Source organism: Micropterus salmoides, unplaced genomic scaffold (genome assembly GCF_014851395.1).
Source record: "Micropterus salmoides isolate LMB-PRFRI ecotype aquatic unplaced genomic scaffold, ASM1485139v1 Ms_hic_scaffold_13, whole genome shotgun sequence".
In the NCBI taxonomy this organism is placed as follows: Eukaryota; Metazoa; Chordata; class Actinopteri; order Centrarchiformes; family Centrarchidae; genus Micropterus; species Micropterus salmoides.
In genome coordinates, this window is record NW_024040374.1 from 18,912,786 (window position 1) to 18,929,615 (window position 16,830).

At 41.0% G+C, this 16,830-nt stretch overlaps 4 protein-coding genes across 4 annotated transcripts; 2 read left to right on the top strand and 2 right to left on the bottom strand.

Annotated features, from left to right (window-relative positions):
- Positions 1–239: 239 nt before the first annotated feature.
- Positions 240–2,644, bottom strand: mrpl54 (mitochondrial ribosomal protein L54). Its single transcript, XM_038715987.1, has 3 exons — positions 2,432–2,644; positions 1,705–1,861; positions 240–878 (listed from the first exon to the last, which is right to left on the bottom strand). Exons 1-3 carry the CDS (start codon positions 2,556–2,558, stop codon positions 746–748), a joined length of 417 nt encoding a protein of 138 aa, XP_038571915.1. The 5' UTR covers positions 2,559–2,644; the 3' UTR covers positions 240–745.
- Positions 2,645–2,733: 89 nt separating this feature from the next.
- On the top strand, positions 2,734–4,855 carry fam32a (family with sequence similarity 32 member A). The gene is made up of 4 exons (XM_038715988.1): positions 2,734–2,893; positions 3,528–3,672; positions 4,337–4,390; positions 4,617–4,855. The coding sequence occupies exons 1-4, from the start codon at positions 2,820–2,822 to the stop codon at positions 4,683–4,685; spliced, it is 342 nt and encodes a 113-aa protein (XP_038571916.1). The 5' UTR covers positions 2,734–2,819; the 3' UTR covers positions 4,686–4,855.
- Positions 4,446–7,195, bottom strand: fh (fumarate hydratase). Its single transcript, XM_038715986.1, has one exon. It carries the CDS (start codon positions 7,133–7,135, stop codon positions 5,636–5,638), a length of 1,500 nt encoding a protein of 499 aa, XP_038571914.1. The 5' UTR covers positions 7,136–7,195; the 3' UTR covers positions 4,446–5,635.
- Positions 7,196–8,664: 1,469 nt separating this feature from the next.
- hdgfl2 (HDGF like 2) lies at positions 8,665–16,747 on the top strand. Its single transcript, XM_038715985.1, has 16 exons — positions 8,665–8,896; positions 9,423–9,499; positions 10,124–10,265; positions 10,890–11,069; positions 11,979–12,101; positions 12,180–12,248; positions 12,701–12,881; positions 13,035–13,119; positions 13,227–13,530; positions 13,670–13,803; positions 13,910–13,977; positions 14,155–14,225; positions 14,329–14,430; positions 14,988–15,144; positions 15,228–15,345; positions 15,596–16,747. The coding sequence occupies exons 1-16, from the start codon at positions 8,825–8,827 to the stop codon at positions 15,696–15,698; spliced, it is 1,986 nt and encodes a 661-aa protein (XP_038571913.1). The 5' UTR covers positions 8,665–8,824; the 3' UTR covers positions 15,699–16,747.
- Positions 16,748–16,830: the final 83 nt, after the last annotated feature.

Sequence of the window (16,830 nt, forward strand, 5' to 3'; positions counted from 1 at the left end):
TTTATTGAAGCCATCGAATACGGAAATATTTTTAAATATTATCCAATTGACAACCTGGAAACCCCCCAGTTTGGGGGGGGGGGGGGGGTAATAGGTCTGACCTATAAAGTACAAATACATTATTCACTCATCAAAAATTTCACTTCACAAACCCTTCATTGAAGGCTCCTAATTACAATGTGGTACCACATTCATATTATGATAATGTTAAAGCAGAAGAAAATTCACAATTTGCAAGATATTCTGTAGTCATATTTATTCATAATGAATCTGCAAAAACAACAAATAGTGAAAAGGTGATTGGTGGAAATAGGCCATTGTCCTTCTGATATGGACAAAACAGAACATGAAGACATGTACAAATTAATTAAATGCATAGAAAAATCAACTTCAAGGCCTGCTTATTAGTTTTCGATCATATCACGCAATCGTTGAATTCTGAAAGCATACAATTCCATGACAACTAGGCAAAAACCATCTGCCCAAGAAGATTGTGGGATACAATTGAAAGCTCTAGAACAATTACTAAATGGACCTCGGGTTGGAGTTGTCTAACCAACTACTTTAATTTTTTTATTCTCAGTCATCGGAGGACCACTGAATATGCTGCATGGTTTCAATTAACACGGTGGAAGTGGCCAAGAGTTGGTCTGAACATACAGTACACAATGACACGTGGTTCAGTCCACACAGTCTGAAGCAATCCGATGTACAGGGAGAAGCTCTCTGTCAGTCCAGTGAAGGCCTAAAACTTCTTCCCTTTATGCAGTCTGTTGAAACGCCAAATGTTTTCCTTCCTCAGACGCTTCCAGTATTCCCTGGTGTCGGACTCCAGCTCGTGCAACTTTTGGGGCGGTCCTAGGTTCAACTGGAACAACCTGAGTGAATGATAAAAGGAGAGGGTAGTCAAATACGTGAAGACACATCAAAATCAGCTTTGTTGGCCATGTATGTTTATGTATACAGGGGTTTTGATACAATAAGTTTAATACACATGAAAGGACCTTTTCACCCAGAATAAAAAAATTACACAGACAACATTACAAATAATAATAATAATTTATACTGTATTTATAAAGAAAATGTGGAGAATGAAAGCAACAGTGGTGCCAGTAGTAATCGGAGCACTGGGGCCGTTGACCCCCAAAGTGCAGAACCCTTAAACTCCCAGGCCTCTGGTAGAGGACCCGAGCTTGAGGATGACACATACCACCCCACGAAGGGTGAGAGGGGGATTTTTTTAAAATATAAAAGTATAATGTAATGAAACACAAACTATCTTTACCTTTTACCTAGGTCAGTTCTTCTCTGTGTCTCTTATTTTGTCCATATGTAAATGTATATCCATCTAGTGGTGTGTTTGTGATTTTCTGCATTTCCCAGAATGCAATTCAACTACCAAAACATTAAGCTTGGACTGCATTTAGCATGTGTAGGCGTAGAGAGCTATAGAAACAGCGAGAGTCAGTATGTGATGCTTGAAATGTTTTGGATTTACTTACTTCCTCTTATTAGAGGGGGGAATTGTAATTTTCTTCTACAGAAGGACACATTTACTTGTCAATTTCTAACCAGTTTTTCACAACAAATATCTTGAAAATAGGAAAGGAAATCTGGCAAAATTCAGAAAGAGTTAGTTCTACATTATGATACAGAAAGCAGTAGATAAAAAGTGGCAGAAATACAAGAAACATGTGCCCTCACCACTCTGGATATTGATCAGTAGGCTTCAGCTGGGGGTCTTCCCCTTGCTTGAGGATGTTGGCCCCTACTGCATATGAAGTCAGTCTGACAGGGTCTTTACACACCTCCGGACCTTTCAGCTCTTCTTTCGCCATGCCTTTGCCTTTCCCTTTGGCCGCTGCAAAGAACAGGAAAGACATATTTTGTAATGCCAACAAGTGAAAATAGAAAATAAACCACTAATGAATAATGATTTAATGGCATACGCAGACACAGGTGATTTAGGTTACTGGATGAAGTGTGGAATGGACTTAGAGCTGGAATGAATAATGGATTTACATCTTTTTTTTAAAGAAAAATTATTTGATACCAGCTTCTTAAATGTGAATATGTTCAGGTTTCTTTAGTCCTCTATGACAGTACACTGGATAGCTTTGGGTTGTGGACAAAACAAGACATCTGAGGACATCATATTGGGCATTTTTCTGACATTTTACTGATCAATTAATCGAGAATCAACAATGAAAAAAATCATTAGTTGCAACCTAATGGACACAATAACTAAGCAATTATATTCGTGTATTGCCACACCACAACAGCAATTATCCATCCTTTATTTTCCACTCTCAGTCACATAGGCCAAATGTGTCAGCTCAACTCGATACATTGTTTCATAACCACAGACAATTTAAAACTAAAGGGCACTGAGATATATTGAAGAGAGATGGTAGAAATCCTCTTTACTCACCAACTTTCTTAGCATAACCGCATGTCTGGGTTCTGTTTAATATGTTCGTCCTGCACAGCAACGTTGCAGCGCTGGATGTGATGTTTTTCGTTAACGTGACTACCCTAAATAAACTGTAGCCCGACATTTTTGTTTTACTTGTAGGTTACTTTAAAAATGCAGCTCACCATGCTACTGTTTGACATTCATATTTCCTTCGACTTCCGTTTTGTATATGAGAAAATAATGTACTGCTCCTCTCTGGACGGGAAGACACACTGCACCTGAGGCAAGTAGCGCGAGTTGTGTCGTTTCCCTTCAGTCCGACAGGTGGCAGCACAGCGCCGCCGTGCCTGTGTCGGGTACCATAATAACAAACCAGAAGAAAACGGCAGCGAGCTTCTCGAAAATGTCTGAGTACGTTGTGGTCCAGAAGAGCGCCCTGAAATTAAAGGGTGTAGGAGACATTTCAGCTGGAAAAAAGTAAGTCTTGTGGCATCATTTGTTTGGTATTCGCGTTGGAATCGAGAAAAATACTGAACTGTACAGTCGCAAATGATAAACAAAGCCTGGTATTCGGGCGAGGCTATTGTTAGCCCGTTTGCTAACAAAAACACACTAACGTCAACGTCTGCTGAGATCATATGAATGCGATAAAGTAATACTTGGGCAAAGTAATTGTGAAAATAGCATTGTACAGTGAAAAAAAAGCACAGTCCTCGGTGACACTGTACCAGATATGGCTAATAAACAGCAAGGCAGGGTGGTTAGCTACATTAAAGCAACTACAACTGCGTCGACACAATAACGTTACAGGACAACTTTGAAATACTAAAATACTGACAGTTTCAGCCACAGTAAATTACATAGTAAATAGTACAACAAAACGTTCGTAACACAGGTATTCAGTAGGACAAAGAATAGTTCCCCTGTCTTGGATAAAACACTCACATAAGGTCACATGACAAATAATCACCAGTTATTGGGTTTATCCAATTATTAGTATTTAATTGCCTACATTTACTTACTTTCTATTTCCTTACCTGTAGATTGGAGTTGTTTGTCTGACAAGCCACTGTTCAACTAACTGGCGATTGCATATCTTCTATTTCTTCAGGAAGAAGAAGAAGGATAAAGAGAGTAAGCATCGCTTGGAGCAGGTTGTGACCAGTCAAGACAATGAGGAGATGAAATCCACAAAAGCATATATTGATAAAAGGACACCGGCACAAGTTGCTTTTGACAAGATGCAAGAGAAGAGGGTATGTTATACTTCTCCAGCAGCACCATCTTCATCCATAATCCCATATTAGAAGGAGAGTCCATATTTTGACACAATGGCAGCAATGCACCAGCTGTAAGAAGCATACAGGGGGCTTGTTGTAACAACAAACAACACTAGCCTAAAATAGTATACAAAAACGCAATCAGAAAACCGAAAGACCTTTTTGGATAGGAAACTTTCCAGGCACACAGTATTGTCAAATGGATATATTGCACACTTAGCTTTACAACTAGTAATGCAGTAGTTGAACAGAGGTTGTAGATTATTTACCTTCCTGATTATATTAGAGAGAGAGAGATGAAAACTGTGTTTAAAACTAAGCACAGTGGAGTAATCCCAACCTGAAGTGGTTTTAAAATAAACTTAATTAGCTCACCGGTAAAGTTAATGATGTTTCATGGTCTGTTTATTCATCTTCACGTCAAATAATGACAAAGTTTATCAGCCCTTTTCTACTCGAAGGACAGAGTTCATTATTTGAAACAGTGAATGTTGCGACATACTTTGTGTGGCACAGCTGTCGTCACTGACACAGCTGTCGTCACTGACACAGTGTCTTCTTGAGTTTGGGGTGTAGATGTTTTTGCTGGAGGTGTTTACAGTGTGTCTAAACTTACAGTGATCTCTCTTTTTTTCTAAAGCAAATGGAGAGGATTTTGAACAAAGCATCAAAGACACACAAGCTCAGAGTGGAAGTAAGTCATGCCAGACCTGGCATAGCAGCCTTCAGTCAAAGTTGTCGATTCAGACTTGTAAAACAGCACATTTATTCAATATTATTTATGATATTTGTTGACCAACGTAAAATGGTAGTTTTAAAAAGAAATATGCATTAATGTTTGTAGATTACACTGCAGTTTAAATGATTTCAGATTTATGAACAGAGAAATATCAGCAAAAATGTTTTTTTTGTCTTTGCAGGATTTCAATCGCCACCTGGACAACCTGACAGAACATTATGATATTCCCAAGGTCAGCTGGACCAAATAGAAGAGGAGCAAATGTTTTTTTGTTTATCGCTTGTACAAAAATCGTACACATCATGTTTTTGGAATGTGTTAACTGCTAGTTTTATATATTTACAATTAAAATGTGTCCATTTGGCATTCAGTTGCTTTTGTTGTAATTCCTGTATATAATAAAGGATTTGCTTAAACGCATATCTTCTGTCTGTGGTGTTTTGTTTTCTTTACTTTCCATACACCCAGAGCACATCAACTGATATTGCATACATTACAAACAAGCGTGTATAAACAATGTAAAACTATGAAAAGAAACCGGAATATACTTGCTTTTTAATTAATGCAAAGTTAACTGAACTCATGGCACATAATGTAAACCAGAACGTCCATGTTGAATCTTTTGGGATGGCACAGTGTGAACATGTGAACTGCCCTGAAGGTACCCATTAATAGTGGAAAACATGGGGTAGGCAACATTGGAGAACTATATAGAGACAGCTAGATTTTAAAAGTAACCAACAGAAAAACATCCCACTCCCTCCAAAGCCATTCCTTCATAACATGTTTTCATGCAGCGATGAGTGGACAGGCCGTTAGAGTTCGCTGTCTGGATGTAAAGAGAATTTCAGCAAATATAACAAATACTGCTTCTGAAATAAACTGCCTGCCCCAGCTTTAAATGTCAAAATCAACAAGTTGGAGTACAAATACATGCATTTTACTCTTACAGAGAAAAGTTGTGTTGATACTTGTGATGTTGGGCAGCATCTGAAACTACTTTTAAATAAGACATCCTGGAGGTGTATATGTGGAGTAAGAAGCTGGACCAAACAACAGCAAATGATCCTTTTTATTAAGAGATGTTCAGGATTCAGATTGTTCATAAAGTTCCACTGCTCTGATTTAATTGGACATGCTCTTTCCTCCCAAAGAAAATGTAGTTATTTTGTTTTGAAGTGTCCCTCCTGTTGTCAGAGTTCACTTTGGCCCCAGCATCTCACTGGGCTTCACCCACTGGTCAAACTGCTCCTCGGTCAGGTAGCCCAGCTCCACGGCCACGGCCTTCAGCGTGGAGCCTTTCTTGTGAGCCGTCTTGGCGATGGTGGCCGCTTTGTCGTAGCCGATGTGCTCGTTGAGCGCGGTGACCAGCATGAGGGACTCGTTCATGAGCTTGTTGATCCTCTCCGTGTTGGCCTGGATGCCCACCACGCAGTTGTCGGTGAAGGAGACGGACGCGTCGCCGAGCAGCCGGGCCGAGTTCAGCACGTTCTTGACCATCATGGGTTTGAAGACGTTGAGCTCGAAGTGTCCGTTGCTGCCTCCGATGGTGACCGCGACGTGGTTTCCCATCACCTGGGCTGCCACCATGGTCATGGCCTCGCACTGGGTAGGGTTCACCTTGCCTGGCATGATGCTGCTTCCTGGCTCATTCTCTGGTAAGATGAGCTCTCCGAGGCCGGATCGTGGTCCCGACCCCAGGAAGCGTATGTCGTTGGCAATCTTCATCATACTGACAGCCACAGTGTTCAGCGCTCCGCTCAGCTCCACCAGGGCGTCGTGGGCTGCCAGGGCTTCAAACTTATTGGGAGCGGTCACAAACGGCAGGCCTGTGAGAGACGCAACAGTGGCGGCTACTTTCTCAGCAAAGCCAATGCGGGTGTTGAGTCCCGTCCCTACTGCGGTGCCTCCCGCTGCCAGCTCGTACACCCTGGGCATGGCGGCCTTTACTCTCTCAATGCTGTACTTCACCTGCTGGACGTAGGCGCTGAACTCCTGCCCAAGCGAGAGCGGCACAGCATCCTGAGTGTGCGTGCGTCCGATCTTTATGATGTCTTTGAACTCCTCAGACTTCGCAGCCAGGGCGTCGTGCAGCGTCTGCAGGCCGGGCAGCAGGACGTGGTGGACCTCTGTGGCTACGGCGATGTGCATAGCGGTGGGAAATGTGTCATTGGAGCTCTGACTCTTGTTGACGTGATCATTAGGGTGTACAGGGTCCTTGGAGCCTAGTTTTCCTCCTAGGATCTCAATAGCTCTGTTGCTGATCACCTCATTGACGTTCATGTTGCTCTGAGTCCCAGATCCAGTCTGCCACACCACCAGAGGGAAATGATCATCCAGTTTACCTGCTGAGACCTCGTCTGCAGCCTGGATGATTGCATCTGCTATCTTCGGGTTGAGGCCGTAGTCCTTGTTGACCTCAGCGGCCGCTCTCTTAAGGATACCAAAGGCCTTGATCACTTGGATTGGCATTCTCTCACTTGGTCCCCCTATCTTGAAGTTCATAGTGGATCTGACAGTCTGGGCACCGTAGTACTTGTCAGCTGGGACCTTGAGCTCACCAAACGTGTCCCGCTCGAGCCTGTACTCTGAGCTGGCCATCCTGGACGTGCAGATGAGGAGTTTGGAGTTGACGCTGAGACTTTGCAAAGTCAGGAGTTTGCAGTTAAACCGCTGGACGCTTCTCAGAGAGCGAAACATGGCTTCTCATTAGAGGTGAATCCGGTGGGAGGTCAACGCACAGCCTTCCACATTGTGATCCGTCATTGGGTGAATCGGAAACCGGCCGCGCGTTAGCCAATGGTGAGGCGAGAGGGGCGGGACTTCCGCTGTGATCGTCGGATTGAGTGGAAACGATCAGGCTGCCTCATCCGGATCAGTGAAGCTTTTCACAACGTTGCACGAGTTTATTTCCGGTATGAGAACGAAGGAGATTTTTCTTTGTAGTGTAAAAGTCAGTCATTTTACATAATTTTGCAATTTAGAAATCTATACATGTATTTCATCCAACATACCAACTTTTAAAGAAATACAGACATTTCTAACACATATAGATTTTGTGATACTGGCACAGAAACATTGATTGTTATCTGTAATGCTATGAAAAGTTGTTTTCTGTTTCCACATGTATGCACCTCTTCATATTTTATATAATTTTGTACAATCCAAATAAATGTGTTGGGGAAAAGGGACTATAAGACAGTAACACCTGAAAGCATTTCTACAGTCATGCACAATGTTTATGTAATATGTGTAACACTGGATACTCTACCTTTAACTGTACTTGGACCCACCTGGGGCACTATTCAGCAATGAAGTTGCAATTTATATTTATGATTATTGAGATTGATTTTTACTTGTACAGTAATTTGTTTCAGTCGTCTGTTATTTCAGAAAGAGGTATTGTAAGATGTGTGAATTTTATGTACACAAAAATATCCTAGATAAATCAATATACATATAGATATATTTATTAATGAATACTAATGCAATGTTACAGCTGCAAAATTAATAATTAAAAAATAATAGTTTGAGAATAGAAAATAAACAAAAATTGGGACTATATTTTAATTCTAATATGTAATGAGTATACACTGTACAATGATAATGCCACAGTAGTACACAGTGCATTAGTAGTATAAGTAGGTATACTGTAGGACCACGTTACAGCAAGGATCTGTATTGAGTTTGCAAATTAGTCTCCAGAGTATTTACATGTTGGGACATGTAACTCTAAAAAAAAAAAAAAAAGGAACTTGGTATGATCTTCTTTACTTAGTTTGCAAAGCTATAGAGGTCCTGCTTATGACTTGATGAGAAATTACTGTAATGTTCCTAGCACAAACATAAAGAAAGACAAATATCTGTTTTCTTTGGGTCTTCTAGCGTCTAATGTGTGCAGGTTTAGGGATGTTATTGTAGGTTTTGAGCTATTGTTAAGCTCCTAGGCTGGTCACATTGAAAACATGTATAGCTGACTGTTGTTTTGTACTTTTAAACAATATTTTATGGTGTCCTGAAATGTATAATTGGATTGGATTTATATATTTTGTGACTGTATGGATTGTTCAATTTTATATAGACATCTATTTCACTGCCATTTAATTACAAGAACAACATTCATTTTATCACTTTGTTTTTGGTATGAAGTGGAAAGCCCTTTATTCTGAAGACTAAGCACGATGTGTCGCCGGAAGTGGTTTGTGTGTTGCGGCCATCTTCACTCCGCCGTCTCTTCTCGCGGTAACGTTAGTGTACTGTTAGCTTGCTAGCTAACCCCATCGTTTCCAGGTTTCGTGTCGATCTGAAAAAAAAGAAAACGAAGAGAGACACAGAAAGGCTACGCAGCTGAATACTTTTTAAATCCAGGCTGCACTGAGGAGCGGGACAATGCCACACAACTTCCAGCCCGGAGACCTGGTCTTCGCTAAAATGAAGGGGTACCCCCACTGGCCAGCCAGGGTAAGCAAGTATCGTTAGCAGCAGCCGGAGGGGCGGAGGGGATGAGCTGCTCTGCACGGGACGCTGGAGATGGTTCTCTGTGTATCCTCGGCACTGGCTAACATGGATACCTACCACACACATATCCATAACTTAATTTAATGTTGGGTTGACAGGCTGCGTTTCAGGCCCACAGTCAGTGTACGAGCAGCATGATTTGCACGATATGCTGTTGGCCTAACGTTAACGTTAATCTGCACGGAGACGTAACGTTACAGCACTGAAGCTAACGTTTTTTTTGTTTGTTTTTTAATGACGTTTGAGATAACTCAATTAATATTTCTAGATAAGAAGCCCCATTTCTCAGTGCACACACTATTTATTGTGCAATATGCCAGTTAAAAACAAACCTCTAATGTACTATTTTTTTCCCCCTGAGATAAACAACATGAATACATGGTTCATTCATCTTTGAGTCCCAGAGAAACTTGTTTGAAATCTTTTATTTGCCACTTGGTTTTTACTTGAAAGTCTTGCTTGTTTACAGATTGAAGATGTGGCTGATGGGGCTGTGAAACCACCTCCTAATAAAATCCCTATTTTCTTCTTTGGGACACATGAAACGTGAGTACAGTACTGTTTTAGTTGACAGATAAAGTAGTAACTGGTATGCACAGACCTGTTTAAAGACCTGTTTTAATGACTACAAATGCATTATCCTTTTTTATCCATTGGAAAAGAATAAATGTAATTACCAATCTGGCTGAAATCTATTGTCTTTACTACATTTTTTTTTTTCTCCACGCCTGGTCGACTTGGCTGTACCTAATTTTATATTTAGGCCCTTGACTCATCTGTTTGTTTGAGTGATATCCTTTGAGAGCAATGGTGTGAGACAAAAACACAAATCATCACTACTTTTATCTCACACCCTTTCCCGTCTCCCTCCTAAAGTGTCATTCTTTTCTAAAGGTTACCTGTGAACCAGTGACTCATGTTCGGTTGACTGTGCAGTATGTTTTTGAGAGATGTGTTGATATGTCTGATATGGCATCAGACGCCATCTGTTTGACAAGATGGCATCTGCAGTATATTAAACTGTCACTAGATGGCACAGTCTGCTGCTCTAAAAGCCTGAAGTCACTGTAAAGTCTCCTTTATGTCAGTGTAAACAACCTGTTTATTGGTAACATTGGACTGGTTTTATTTAATTATTTTAAATGTTAATTTTTTTTTTCTTTCTTTCAGAGCATTCCTTGCACCAAAGGATCTTTTTGCCTATGAAAAGTACAGTGAACGCTATGGAAAGCCCAACAAAAGGAAGGGATTCAATGAAGGTTTATGGGAGATCCAGAACAATCCACATGCCTCCTACAGCGCCCCACCTGTAGTAAGTTTTCCTGATGTCTGAAATCCTGAATCCATAATTCAACATTACCTCATACTCTGAAGGATGCTGTAAATGTAGATTTAGAAATTAATTTAAGTTGTCAAACTCTCTCTTTTTTTTCTCTTTTTTTTTTTCCTAATCATTCATGCTCGTTTGTTTCTCGTAATCCTAATTACTGTGATTTTTATGCCCAATGTTTTAGAACTCTAGGTCTCTGCTAGCCGTAGTCATCTTTGAAGCACTTATTAATTGTCTGGTTTGTTGAAAGGTGCAATACAAATTAACTTGCCTTGTCTTGTCTTTGATTAAAATGCTGCAGTTCAAACTAGGGCATCCTGGTGACCAGCAGTTTAAGGTGTGACGCTTCTACTGATGCTTAAACATCTACTGTTCAATTCTGACCAGGAAACTTTGCTGCACATCTGTCCCCATGTTTCATTTCACTGTCTAAGGCAAATTGTCAAGGAAAGACAAAATGTCATAAAATACTACAGTTAAAAATGCTACAGTTCCAACTGAGAAAGTGCATTTAAAGGTTTTTGACAGACTTTGTAGATTGCAGTGCATTTGAAAAAAAGTGAGGAATTTATATTAATTCTTCTTCTTATCACGGTTGATCTGCAGCCAGCCAGCTCATCTGACAGCGAGGGCAACAATGCCGGAGGAGGAAGTGATGAGGATGAGGATGAGGAGGAAGCCGCGGTTCCTCAGAAAGCAGACTCAGGAAGTGAGGTCGACTCAGATACTGGGAGTGAAGACCAAGGAAGGGGAGGAGGAGTGAAGCGAAAGCCACCACCTGCTAAGGTCATTTACGTTTCAGTTCACTGTCAGTGGAGTTAAATAACTGCTGAAACTAAAGAGTCTATTTGGCTAATAAATCATTAAATTCAGGGTTCGAGTTATAATCACATCACATAATCCCACATCAGTCCACTACTTGCCCCAGATGTCTGCGATATTGCAACAAAGTTGAAGTTTCAATAGCGTAAAAATGCCATCAGAGACAATTGCTAAATGAGAGACGCAATTCTGCCCTTTATGGTAGGTATAATATTAAAGTGTAATTATTTTACACACTGCTGGCTGCCGGCACACAGTAGCAAGCATATTATCATTTGTATCGCTGTACTAATTGGAGGATGCATCAAAAAGCCAATAATACAATTAAAAACACATTATTTGTGATTCAAAATAATGGTTGTTGATAAATGATTTATTGACCCTGACAGATGCATGATTTTACTGCTTCCATGGGAGCTCAGACCCTCCTCCCTCCCCACGTAACTCGAACCCTCATTAAGTTGTTAAATCACAATATAACTATGTTAATGAGATTAACAGAAAATTACATTCTTGGTCACAGTTATGGGAACAAAGTTATGGGAACAAAAGAGCTGCAGCACGATACACAACCAAGTGCCTTCAGCAGCACCAATGTTACCATAACAATTAGCAACGCTTGGATGTTTACTGAGAATTTGTATACAACAAACGAGGTTCCCAAAAAACCCCACTAATTATTGTTAGCTTCCTTTTTTATATCAGGAGTTGTTATAGCAATGACAAAAACAATAATGAGCCATGATTAATGGAACTCCTCGGCATGGCTTGAGTGCAGGTTTGTCAGGTTAGATTGTTTAGCTGAAACAACTGACTGCGTGTGAAAAAAGAGCTGCAATTACACCGTTAAATTACATTGTGTTTTTATTTTAGCGGCCTCCCCCTCCAAAAAAGGCTCGAGGCTCGTCCAGTGACCGGGATAGAGCGGAGAGTGGATCTCCCTCTGAATCAGATCCTACACCTTCGGAGTCTGACTCCGGCAAGAACAGCGACCAGGTAATTATGCACGCACAACATGGTGTGACTGTTGGGTGATCTGAAACTAAACAGCCTATATTTGTTTTCTCCCAACAGGATTTTACTCCAGAGAAGAAATCTGGTGGACGAGGTGGGAAGAAAGCAGGAGGCAGAGGGAAGAAAAAGGTGAAACATCAGCCTCCTTGCACACTAATGGCACTTACCCATTGCTGGTACAAGCTCAATTCGCCTATACTCTACACGCATTGGGGCCCCGTACTCCGTTTACCATTGCAGATATAGTACTTCCTCAGTGCAGCTGGTCGACGTAGCAATGTCGCACGAAACTGACAGATGACAGATTTGTTCAGGACACCCTTCTACCGCGCACAATAAAGATGTAGTGAATAGTGAAGATTCTCTGACCAATCAGTTATCTGCAGTGTTTTCACGTCAACTTTTTTGGTATCGCCTCAGCTCACTTACCTAAAAACCTACCAGGTACCAGATTTGCCCAATAGAACAAAACAAAGGCGAGGTGAGCTGGTACCATCTGGTGGAAAGGGGACTTAAAAGTATTTTAGTTTTTGTTTTTTTTGTCATGGTTTGTGACTTCTTCTGTCTTTCTGATGGTGTAGAAGGCTTCGTCTGACTCGGACTCTGAATCGGGTTCAGGGTCTGAGAAGAAAGTAGTGGACAGCGACTCAGAGGACGAGAAGCCTCGACCAGCTCTGTCTGGGTCTGAATCCCAGTCCGGCTCAAAGTCTGAGTCAGACTCAGACCCACCTCCCCGGAAGGGCCCACAGGCGCGCAAGAAAGGTGAGGGCTCACTATTGTTTGTGGTTAGATTTTTCAAAATTCAGCTGTATCCAAAATTTGGGGAGATTAATGGTGTTTGATGTTAAAAAAACAATTTCATCCTTCTTTTTGCTCATGTGAATGTGCTCAGTGCTTATTTCATCCCATCCACAGAAAAGCCAGCCCCAAAGCCCCGTGCACGGAAACCCAAACCCGCCCCGGCAAAGCGAGCACCTTCATCATCCTCCGACAGCGACAGGTCAGCCTGCCCCTAAGGATGTTTTTTTTCCGTTCTTATTAAATGGTAATGTGAGTCCTGAGGTACATACCAGGTTGTTGTAAAAGGCAACGCTGTTTTTTTCATAGTGACAGTGAACCCGACTGCATTAGTGAATGGAAGAAACGAGATGAGGAACGCAGACGAGAGCTGGAGGAGCGCCGGAAAAAGGAGGAGGCAGAGGAGCTCCGCAGGCTACGTGAGAGAGAGAAGGAGGAAGAGGAGAAAAAGAAAAAAGACAAAGACAAGGGTAAGGGGAAAAAAGGAAGCAACAGTGACAGCAGCAGTAGCTCAGACGAAGGTGTTGATGATCACCCACTAAAGAAGTCCAAGAAACCTCCTCCACCTCCAATCCCTGCGCCCTCGGACTCTGATTCTCCACCTCTGGCCGAGGTACAATTGCATACTAAAAAAAGTTAAAGTTAAACAACCAAAATTAAAAATCACCTAAATTATGTGCTACATTTAATGCAATCGGACTGCAGCTGACTCTAGGTGCTATTGCAATTTCCTGTGATTGTCCCATCAAAAGGTAAAGAAACCATCCAAGAAGCCTGATAACCAGAAGAAGGCACGAATAAAGAAAGAGAAGGAGCGAAAAGAAAGGAAGGAGAAAGAGCTAAAAGAGAAGAAAGCAAGACGGTCGGAAGAAAAGTCCAGAGCGAGGTGAGTGCACAATGGGGAACAGACTACGGTATGCACACCTCATTAGAAGAACCTCATTAAAGTTTTATGTGCACAGATCACAGAGTTCCCTCTCTCTCTCTCTCAGGTCTAAGCCTGAAAAACCCAAACGCAAACCGGAGAGGCCGCCTGAGAAGAAAGTGGAAAAGAAAAAGGGTCAGTTACACTTTAAAGCACTGTTCTAGCAGTCATTGCCTAGTGGAGACTTATTTGCACAGACTGAAACTGTGCAGCAGGTGGACAGATTTACACAAAGATCAGTTATGTTGTATGTTCTGTGAGCGGGAAAGTCAGTGCAGCAAATTGACTGTTACTTGGTGTGTCCATACGCAGAGCCATCACCAGAAGAAAAGCTACAGAAACTCCACACAGATATAAAGTTTGCACTCAAAGTGGACAACCCAGTAAGTGACATCTTTGATTTTGGTAAAATACCATTTCCCTTCTTTCTGTGTTTTTATGCCAGCATGAAAACCGACTTGTTTTAATGTATTTATGTGTTCTCAGGACATAGAGCGGTGTCTACAAGCACTGGAAGAACTTGAGGCCGTGCCTGTCACCAGTCAGCTCCTCCATAAGAACGCTGAAGTTATTGCCACACTGAAAAAGGTGCGGTGTCTTCTATATTGTTTGACTGTCCTTTATTTTTTATGTTTGAAAACTCATCTTGCGTTAAGGCAAGAAACCCACATGCTTAAGATAATGTAAGAAGTATACATGACACTGTCCTTATTGAAACTGTTGCATACTTTTTGTTATAACGTAAACTGCATGAGTCAGACTTATAACAGTGTTCGTTTCTGAAAATTAAACTTGGAAAAAGTGGGATATCTGCATGCTACCGGTTGTGTTCCAGAGTATTGATCATTTTTGGATAATACTCTAATCCATTGCTCAATGCTGCTTCTCTTTGAGATGATACAATGTTGTAGATGTTGTGGTAGAAATGCCAGTACACTATAGTTTGCCATGTGTACTGTATTTTAGTAATTCCATGTAAAAATGTGATTACTTCTCTAGTTTCATTGAGTAACTTTATTTTATTTATTCACTTAAATGTGCATTTACAAGATGTTAAATATGGTCAAGAGGTGTTGCAGGATTATCAGGCCTGGACTGTATTTTTCTCATTTTTTGTTGTTTGCTTTTTGTTATGGACAATATAGATTCGACGGTATAAAGCCAGCACTGCAGTCATGGAAAAAGCTAGTGACGTCTATAACAAGTTAAAACTTCGCTTCGTGGGTAAGGGGGAGGTGGCAGCTAAACCTAAAACAGAGAACAAGGAACCAGATGATAATGAGAAAGAGACACAAGACACAGGTAAAAATGCTACACCTTCCTCCATTACCCAATTTGTTTTTTGTATTTGTTTTCTTATATTAATCTAAATTTGCATTTTCCAGACTCCATTCCAGTGAATGGAGATTCAGAACAGAAAACAGATGATATGGAGGTAGAAGAAAAACCAAAATCACCTGCCCATGAGGAAAATAATGACGATGCTGCTTCCAGTCCAAACAGGTGAACATCCCATGTGACGCAGTATACAGTATCTTTGCTCTGACTGAGCATATGAAAGCATTTCATGGCTCATGGACACAAAGAAAGAGACAGGAATCTCTCTTTAGGTTTTAGCTGAGCCAGTGCACATCTTCAATTAGCACTTGTGAAAGCGAGACCTAATCATGCTAACCATGACAGAGCTTATGAGCATCGTCCCTGTTTACAAGTAACTGTTGTTGGTTGTGACTGATAGTGTACTTCTCTTCAGACGGAGCCCAGAGAGCCCTGCTGAACAACAGACTCATACATATGAAGAAGCAGAAGACAACTCCATCTCTGCAGAGGTGGAACCACCTGCTGTAGAAAGTTGAAAGACCCTTAACCACCACTGAAGTGGACCAAGTGCTAAAGATGTGGCCTCTTTGTTTGATGTCATACAGTGCTCCTGGCCCAACAACACGCCCAGCATTTCCTATAGTATCTGTTACGTCAATGTTGATGTTTTGGACATTTTGTACTATAATGATATCAAACCAGAAGGCCCCGCTGCTGAAACCGTTTGGTCCATTATTTATCACAGCAAAAAGGAAAGCTTATTAGTGTGATAGTTTGTGGCGCTGCACGACTCCCCTTTTTGTTTCTGAAATATACTTTTCCTTTTATACGACACTCAGCCCGTCCTGGATCCTCACCCTGTACCCCTGCTCCTGGCTAATTTGTTCTTTCTATCACATGAACTCTTACTTTGGTCTTTCATACAGTATGTATATTGAATGATTGCATTTTTAGCACTTCTAACCGGAATTTAGGCTGGGGTAGTATGAGATGAAACTTGATTCTTGTGGGGAAATCGGGTAGAAATGCAGCCATGCCGTTAATTTTCTGCTTGAAATATGTTGTGCAGCCCTTGCATCATTTTTTTTTTATATATATAAATATATATATAAAGCCTACGAAACATCACAAAGGCCTCTTGTCTGTGTGTATGGCATTGTGAGAGTGGTAAAGTACTATTTGTGAGTGTTATCTATTTTTTAATTATCTGGTCTTGATCCAGTTAATCCAGTCTGAAATGTAAAGCCATTAATTGAGTCAACTGTTTTCCAACTGAGGTCCACCTACTTTTTATAGCCTTGTTTGCAAATATTTGCATCTACAGTTTTGTCTAAAATAATAATTGCTGTGGAGTTGAACACCTTGCACTCGTCTCCCCATAGTGTCTGCTTTCAGTAACTCGCATAATAAATGGAATAACTGTACAGATTGAAAACTGCCCTTAAAAGCTATTAAGATCTCATGTAGCTGCAGCCTGTTTTGCCATTTTCCTGTCACATGCATACAACAGGTGTTTTTAGTGCTATGTAAATTGGTAAAGCATTTCTATCACTAAGTTGAGACTTGAATAAAAATCTCAGCATGGTTTTGTTTCTCTCGTTTCTCTCGAAAACTTTTAACTTAGTAAACTTAAACTGCTTTGCTTGTGTAAAAAAGTGTTTAGCAGCA